Raw genomic sequence first — 8987 nt, 5'->3', positions numbered from 1 at the left:
ATAACTCACTGCATAAACAAACAAGGATGTAAGGTAACTGCTTCCCTTTCCATCTCTCCCCCCTACCTTTGTTATGTGACAGGAATGAACACTCACACTGAACAGACCACCCTGTAACTGCTCGCTGTCAATGAATTTTGAAAAATTACAGACTTGTAATTTTGAGAGCAGATAGGTGGCTTTGATTAAAGTTATTAGCAGAGAATCAAATCCTGTGGCTTTGCAGACTCATCCTTACGTAAACTCATCCCTGCCATGAAGTTCAATTCATGACACATTGTTCCCTTTAGACAGGCCTGAAAGAGCATTTTGCCCTTTTTGAAAAAACTGTCCTTACATCCCTGTTATTATCTAACTCTTCTGTGTAGATATAGCTCTCTATAGGAAATAATTCATAAAAGATAAATTATGCTATTTTAAAAATACTCTGAGATACAAAGTTGTGCAGGTGCAAGATTGAGAGTGTACTGTTATAACGACTAAGAATTAATTAGTGTTATCTGAGTATATAGTCTTTAAGCTGGGAGCATAGATTTAATATTGTGGGGCTTTATTTTTGCTTTCTTATTTTTTTTTACATTTCATAGAATCTCATACTTTCTCCAGACTATCTCCATGTTTCTATCAAGTTCCTTCTATTTTATTTTTTGTTTTCAGTTTCTGATCCCTTTAAGGTACAGTGGCTGATCACACATTCATGCTTGTCACTAGTGCATTTCTGTAACTCTGGTAGACTGAAAGACATCTTTTCATCTGCACCTAAACAGTCATTTCTTCTAAGTGAATAGAGAGAGGCTTCCGGCAAAAATCTTTCCCCCACTGAAATTGATGGAACCAGCTTTTCAGCTTTGCTCTTTTAGAGCATTTAGATCTCATTTAGAAGAGCTCTGCTCTTCTAGGTGAAGAGCGTTGTGGAGAAAAGCCCCAAACAAACTACTGCACGGTTACTGAGGCTGTTAGTATTCACGGAGTGTAGCACGGAAACTGAAATCCAATGTTCTCATTGGTATTTCTACATTTACATACAAAACTACTCACAGTGCTGTGAAATACTGACAGAGAAGAAAACGGAATAGAAATGTTTGGGTTTTGAGTACTCTCCACGCATTCCTCAGATCTAACTATAAGAAAGCCAGCTGACCAGCTTGCTTCTACTAGTCATACTTTTCCTGCTAGTCTCTTACGCCAGCTGACAGCATCTCTAAATTAATAAACATCAGTGACTCGGCCTAAAATGGAGCATGTTGCAGCCTGTGTCATTGACCTTGTTCACTCTGCATTCCAACACAGTGCAATAAATTACCACTGCAGAGAAAAGGATGTAAGAAACTGAATCGCCGCTACCGCCTGTGTAGCAGAAACCAGTTACTCGCCTAAGTAAAACCATGCGTATCTGGAAGGCAAAGGAAGGCTCGTGTTGATTACGCCGTTTGGTCTATCTGCAGGACAGCTGCTTGGGTCGTTTCTTCGTCAGATTGTTCCGTTTCCCCACCAACTGGGTTGTTTCTTTCATCATACAGTTTCTGGCTAGGAGCTTCTAGAGGCATCCCATACTCTTCATCATCTTCAACAATGGACAGCTCGATGTTGTTGTTTATCATGGTGTTCCCTTCCCTTCTGGCTTCCTTCTCTAGAGAATCAACTGCTGCTTTGCCCTCCTCGGTCAGTGAGGTGGTAGGTGTCATATCTGAGTGCATGTCGGTGAAGGACATGTCATCCTCATTCTCAGCTTGGTCGTTGCTTGTAGTTTCTGTTGGCTTGTCCTCAGCTTCAGCAGGGCTTTCTCCTTCACGGGCTTTCTTCACGTTGAACATAAGGGGAGATACTTTGAAAGCTGAACTCTTTGAAGAGGAGGATTTCTGATGATGTACAGTAAGTGATTTCTTGATCTTTTCTCTCCGTTCAGGCGAGACAATCTTTGTGCTGATCTTGTTCATCTTCTTCTCGATGTTTTGGCGGGAAAATGCTTTCTTGAGGCTGTCTACCTTCTTGAGGCTGGATCTCTTAATTTTCTCAGCTCTTGATTCTTCTGTTTTCTCCTCTGCACTGTCATCCATATCATCTTCCTCATGAAACATTTCATCATCTGAACCCAACTCCACTGTGTGCAATGTTTCTTCCAGTGTTTTGTTCTCATCCACAGGCTCCTCTTTTCCTTCTGTAATGCTGGGAATAGGCTCTTTTGCAAAAACACTGGCAGGGATCTCATTTTCCTCCTGAAATAATTGACAATATTTGAGTTTCATAGTTCACAGGACATAATTTTAATAAACAAAGCACAACCCTGAACAATTACTTATTTTTTTCCCTTTTCCCTCATGATGAGATGAAGGATGCTGAACATTTCTTGTTGTTTCAGTATATTTAACCAGTAACAAACCACTCAAAGCCCACTGAACCATTTTCTGGTACAGTATAAGACTAATGAGCTGTCAGCTGTAAGATTTCTCTTTTAGAGTGACTTGGAATGTACACAGAATGGAAATCCCATTCCTTGTCATTTAAATTAGATACTTTTATTAGAGAGTTTAGCTGTAAAAGTGTATACCTATCCCTGGGGAGAAGGGATGGTATGGTGGCTAAGGAAGTTGTACTACAGACTCCTGCGTAGACCTACAGAACTCACACAACCCCAGAGCTTTCAGGTTTTTTTAGCCAAAGTTTGGGAATATCTCTGCAGAGACCTTTGATGGACCTGAGAGTTACCTTAGATGGCAAATGCCGTTAGCACTCCCACTGTGTTTCAGAGAAATACAGCACGTTGCTGTTACAGCTGGATTGTTAGTACTAAGAAGCCATGCGATCTATGATGTTTAGAGTATGTGCTATTTCCTGCCTATTTACAGCACAGAAAAAAAAAACAACAGTAAATTTGGTTGGTAAATTGGTAGATATTAAAAAATATGGATAAGGCAACTCCTTGAAAAATATTTTTTAAAGTTTATGGCATACAGAAATAAACAAATATTATACCACATAGAAAACACTGGTAGTCACTTCTAACTAAGAGGAAAATGATTGTTTTTTAGAAACAAAACCAAGAAAGGGCATGGAAAGAAAGAAGGTGTCTGAAAAAACAGGCTGAACAAGGGCAGAAGCTGAACTTTGTAATGAAAGACCTCTGAGACTACCAAGTGCAGCAGCTCTGCAACACCGAGCAGTTCAGAGGCAGCACAATGAATACTCTGTTCTGTGCTAAGTTTTGCAGGCATCTGCCTATGCAAAGGAAATAAGGCTCCTCAAACACTCCCTTTTCTGGGAATCGTTATGCCTTAGATCTGTATATGCTCTATTTATTACCTTTTTTACCACCTTCAGACGGGGCGCATGCAATTATTGCCTAGTGTTATGGATTGAAAGGAATATTTTTTTTTATCCCCATACCATTTATCTTTAGATATGAAAAGCAGCAAGTGCTGAGAAACGGTTGTCATAGTCTTGGGTCTGTCCCTAGTGGGCCTGAGTGTACAACTACGGGGAAAAAAGGCCACGTACACTTCAAAGTACATGCTCATTATATCAGGACTGAGCATACAACTGTGATCACTGGAGAGAACAGTGTCACGAGCTGAATTTGCTGTCAAAACTGTGTAAGGATGTCTATGTGAATATACCAGAGTACTTTGTAGGGTTGCTTTTAAAAACAAGATACTCCTGACTACCTTGTAGCACTTCTGAACTCAAGAATATGCACATGGATAGGCAGAATAATGTTATACCATACATACACAGTATATAATCACATAAGCAGTGATTTGAGTGTGTTGATGAATATCCACTGGAGAACTAAAAATGAAAACTATCAAAAATTGATGGCTGTTTGACAGTTCATATGTGCTTTGCTTCTACGGTCTCCGCACACCTTCCTGGACCAGCGGCTTCAGTCGGATACTTTGAAGGGCTTTCCAAGGCCTTTGCCTGCAGTGGAACATCTAATGAAGCTGACGTTCTTCTCCTGACACCTATAATGTTCTTGCAACTATTGGCAACAGTGGTCAAAATAATAAAACAAAGAAAATGTGCACCAGCTTTAAGTGGAAACAGCTGTAACTGCAACACAAATATTTGTATTTTCTCTCCGTTGAGTTAATGAAAGGTGGATTACATGAGTGGGTGCAGTGTTAAATTATTCCTCAGAGCATGAGAACTCAGTAAAAAGCATAATTTGTCTTGTGCATTCTTTCCAAAGCTAGGTAATCACATACAGTTTTAAGCATCTCAACATTCAGGATGGCACAGAAAGCTCCGGTTTTAATGAGTAAAGATGGGTTTTAACTTTTCAAGTGTTTAGTCTAGGAAAGTGGTGTAGTATGAGATTGATCACAGTGCAGTCTGAGCCAGAGATGGGTCGGTGTAGCTCTTCTCAAGGTCCGTTTAGTTCTGTGTCTACAGTATTCACATTAAACTGAAGCACTGCATGCGGTCTCTAGAAGAATATGCAGATAGATTTTATTTCAGTTTTTATCAAATTTGTGACTCGGTATAAGGGAGACTGTCAAACTATCCATATTTATAAAGAAAAAAAAAGCAAAAGTGTGCTGCCTAATAGCTAATGATTCAATTAAAAGCAGATTCTAGGTGGTCTTTGGCTATCAGACAGTGCTGGCATTCAAGAAATCACCTCTCTGTCTAAGCTTCCTGCATGTCCCTGGAAAACAGCAGCCTCTGGGCGCCTGTTACTCTGCTTGTAAAATGGGAATGACATGCTTTCCTATCTCACGTTTCTAAAAGACCTTAGGATCACAGGAACCATTAAAATGCAAATGAAAATAAATTAAGTACAATGCTTTAGAAATACAAAGGTGATATAGCTGGAATGCTCTGTGGTGGAACAGATGTTTCTGTTTCAAATACAGTCACTGATAACATGTTGTAAGTGGGCTATCGGTAACTTTTCGGTCTAACAATTTTATATGACACCTGTATTTTGTTATGGTACATTTTTCAAGGAGTATAGTACTTCATTTAGGAAGACTAGAAAAATACACTGAAAAATGCCAACTGTAACAAACGGCATAACTATTTTCCATGCCAAAAAAATTTAGAACTTTGATCTTTTCTTCTTGATCTAATCTAAAATTCTGAGAAAGCAGTAACATCATCTTATTTTCCACATCCAAGTTCAAAAACAGCACTTGCATTTTCTCAGATAAGCCTGACTGTAGGTAGCTACCTCCTCTGAATTTTATTTTCCCATGCAGGAGTCAAATAGATCTGTGCAAGTTCTCTGTGTAAAACAACTCCTGCTAATATTAGTAATACTTGCAGAGTTAAAAATCGCCGCCTTCCCTGTGGCTTTGATCAGCCATTCTCGGCAACTTTCTATAGACCATAATCTCAGCCCTTTCTCAACCAGAAAGGAAGTTAAGATCCATAATGGCGTACTAACAAAACTGGATGACCTGAGTGAACAGGCAGTTAATTTACTCAGCAGTGCTGAATTTCCAATGCTGCATAAAGGAAATCAGTGTGCTTTGGGTTGGATTTTTGTTAGATTTGTGGTAAGAGGCCATGGCCTTCAAGAAGTGGAGATGGCATTTTCCCATGCTTACACCAGTCCAGGCTCCTCTGTACTTTGTAGATGCTGTTATATGCCTACATGATTACTGGTCTAAAACTTGTTTTGCTACACAAAATAGGCTGAAAGATGACAAATCCTTCTAAAAACAGCTATAGCTCCACCTGCTTTCCTTCAGACAAATAAATGCTCTTCAGACCTGGATGCCACCACGGGGAGCGAGGAGGGCAGGGAGCAGGCTGGGACCACAGGCAAGGAGGAGGAAATTGCAGGCTGCCCATTTGCACGTCCCGCATGGGCTCGGGTGTTTTGGGAGTGCGTTGTGGGTTTGGCTGCACCATCCCCTTGACCTCCCATAGCACAGCTGGATCAAGTCCTAAGAGCTGTGAGATTTTTTTTTCATTAATCAACTTAAGAGTATTCTCCCTGTGAGGCTTCAGTGGGAAATTTAGTAGTTAGATGACAGCAATATTGGTTTGCAATTCTTCTGTTTCCCTCACTTGTTCATTTTTGAGGTTGAAGTTGCTTTTTCAAAAGATTATTACAGTAACCCAAACAAGAAGATACAATCAAATGGCTAATTTCCTGTGCCCTTCTCTTGCTTCATTTCGGAATAAAGCATTTACAAAGAGCAGTACCTGAAAGGGCTTTGAATATCAATATGCTTAACCCCAAGGTATAATTTTGACTTAATTTATCTGTCCTATTCACTAGTAAACATCACATTTAATTGAACATTTAAACATGAGCTTTTCTTTATCGTGCATTTTGCTTCTACAGCTAAAATAACAAACAAAACCCCACCAAACCAAAACCAAAAAGCTGGTCATGTGGCATGAACAAAATAAAGGGGAACAATGCCAAAGCTTAACAAGGATTTTTTAAACAGTCACTTCAGTGTTTTGCTGAATTGCTGTGTCACTTGTGGCATTTGTAAAAACTTTTGCATCCTCAAATGCTTGGAATGGAGCTCCATTAAAACATTTCACCAATTAAAGAAATCTATGCAAACTAGGAGCAACGCGGACAGTCTAGGGAGAGAAAAGTTTGAACATTTTAATGGAAAATATGTAAATAGCTGAACTTTTCTAAATGCAGTTCATTCTCGGTGTGTACGCCGAGGGAAAGCTGACGCTGGCGAGCGGCGGCATGGTTTCATAAAATGCAGAGCTGGAGCTCGGTCATGTGTTTTGACTGTGCTCAGTGCTCCCACCAAGTATCGGGGAGTTTGAGGTATACGGTGAATGCTGAATGAATCACAAATGTGTATTTCTATTTTTATACTGAGCTGTCTTCATAAGCTGGAAAAGCAAGTCCTAATGAGAAACATGCTGTGTGGGATTGTTTTCAGTGGAAAAGACAAATCCCCCAATCATACATCCAGATTTCCTCCCCCCACCCCAGAAATTTGGCGTCAATATGGCTTCATTGCTGTGACTTCTCCTTCCTGCAATTGTTTTTCCATGGATTTCTGGTCGGGGCAGCACAGAAACCCAGCCAGCTTTCTGCTCTTTTCCCTCTGTACAATTATCCTAGCAAGTCAACAGCCCTACTGACTACCAGGTCATCCCACTTCCACCCATAAGACGACCCAGCAGGGAGATTTCGAGGAGGTAGGCACACAGGTAAGGGCTCTGCCCAGGCCAGCAGCAAGCGTATGGACATGGCCTTATGAGTACCCTCCATCCCGCCGGGTGCGGCCTCTTCCCCAGTGGAAAATCCCAGCTCCTCCCAGACTCCACCAGAGAAAACCCCAGGCACTGCCTGCCCCAGCCACCCTCCCACGCCCTGAGAAGCTGTGTCGGCCACCCTGGTTCTCCAGCCAGCCAGCCACACTGCCTTTTAGTAAGAGACCAAGGCCAGGAGCAATTCCCAGTTGACAGCTGAATTATTTTTTACTGCATTTAACTAGAGTGTTTCTTTTCTAAGGCTTGTGTTCCTGATCTGCATCGGCTTGGGACTGGTTAAGTTCAGCTCCACCCTGGCATGGCAACATATTTTCCAGTGAGAGATGGGAGTTGTTGGCTAACACAGCCTGGGAGATGGCGATGTTTTGACTTACAGTAACGGATCTGAAATTACTTGGAGAAGTCCAGAGAACATGTGTCTTTTAATTTACCCAGTCCCTGGAGTAATTTCCACATTCCTTCTAGGGTGGAAACCACCGAGCTCGGTACATGCTGCAGCTCCTCCTCTTCTGGCTTGACAAGCCTGGACAGTAATTTGGGAGAACAATAAGCAGGGAGGTGGGGGCTTCCTTTCTCGGCTAAGTGCCTGTGCACTAACCAGGCATGCCAGCCTGGTTAATTTGGGTTTGTTTAAATAGAGAAAAACCAAACAACTCAAGGAGTAGAGTTCGGTACTGACAGATGTAACATGCAGCCGACAAGTTAGCCTGAGGAGCTGGTGATATGCCTGAGCCGTGGCTGCTCCAGCCCCGTGCTCGCTCTCCTTCCCTCCTCCAGTGCATCGGGGAGGTATTTTTATTTTTTTAAAAAAGATGTAAAAGTCATGTCCTGTGTTTAGTTAAAGCTCATGCCGTGTTCTCTCCAGACCATTGCTTAAAAAGGGGAAAATATGCAAACTGCTGCTATCACTGGATGGCCTCCCAGGAAGCTTGAGTTTTTAGCTGAATTTTTTAGCTCATCTCTGAATGGGCCAGAACAGCCTGAAGAGAAAAGTGGGGTGTGAGGCTGAGTGTGACAGTGAGCTGCAGCACTGCCCCTTCTCCTGCTTCTGAGGGCAGATACAACGGTGGTTTTTAGGGGCACTTTTGAGAAAAGAGCCCATTTTGCTAACTCTTAAGTTTGCTAAAAGAGGGCCCTTTCTTCAAGTTTGCTTAAAAAAACCAGCCCACAACAAAACAACTCTTTCCCCACATATACTAAGCGTTAGTAAAAGATGGCTCTTTCCCCAAGTTTGCTGAGAATAAAAGGTGCCTCTTTCCCCAAATTTGCTAAAAGTTAGTAAGACAGATCTTTCTCCAAGTTTGCCAAGAGTAAAAGAGGGCTTCTTCCCCACAGTTTGCTAAAAGTTAGCCAAAAAAAGGGTATTTTCCCTAAGTTTGCCAAAAGTTAGCAAAACAGACAGCTCTCTCCCCAGGTTTGCTAGGAGTTAGCAAAACCGGCTCTCCTCCAAGTTTGCTAAAAGTGGGTGTTTCTCCTAAATTTGCTTCAAATGAAAGGAGGCTCTTTCTCCAAGTTTGCCAAGCTAACAAAATGACAGCTCTTTTTACAAGTTTGCTAAGAGTTAGTAAGAAGCCAGCTCCTTCCCCAAGTTTGCTAAGAATAAAAAGCACCTCCTTCCCCAAGTTTGTTGGGTTAGTAGAAAGTTTAGTCCCTCAAGTTTAGTGGGTCAGCCTGGGTGAGGACATGTGGGGCGCAGGGGCGGTGACTCTCACCTGGAAGATAAGCACCTTGAAGCGGTCCCGCCGGAGCAGCTGTGCGTGGTGCTGCTCCAGGCGTCGCAC

The 8987-nt window shown here is 41.9% G+C and overlaps 1 protein-coding gene across 1 annotated transcript in view; it reads right to left on the bottom strand.

The window, feature by feature from the left end:
• Positions 1-1421: 1421 nt before the first annotated feature.
• The window catches only part of LOC104536989 (serum deprivation-response protein-like), a 7909-nt gene continuing 343 nt past the window's right edge, over positions 1422-8987 (bottom strand). The window contains 2 exon segments of the mRNA XM_010179749.1: positions 1422-2216; positions 8919-8987. The exon segment at positions 8919-8987 is cut by the window's right edge and continues 30 nt beyond it. Coding sequence (XP_010178051.1) covers positions 1422-2216; positions 8919-8987 — 864 coding nt within the window.

Source organism: Mesitornis unicolor, unplaced genomic scaffold (assembly GCF_000695765.1).
Source record: "Mesitornis unicolor isolate BGI_N332 unplaced genomic scaffold, ASM69576v1 scaffold1640, whole genome shotgun sequence".
Classification (NCBI taxonomy): Eukaryota; Metazoa; Chordata; class Aves; order Mesitornithiformes; family Mesitornithidae; genus Mesitornis; species Mesitornis unicolor.
The sequence above is the reverse complement of the archived record's forward strand: the minus strand, read 5'-3'. Positions and strand labels throughout refer to the sequence as shown.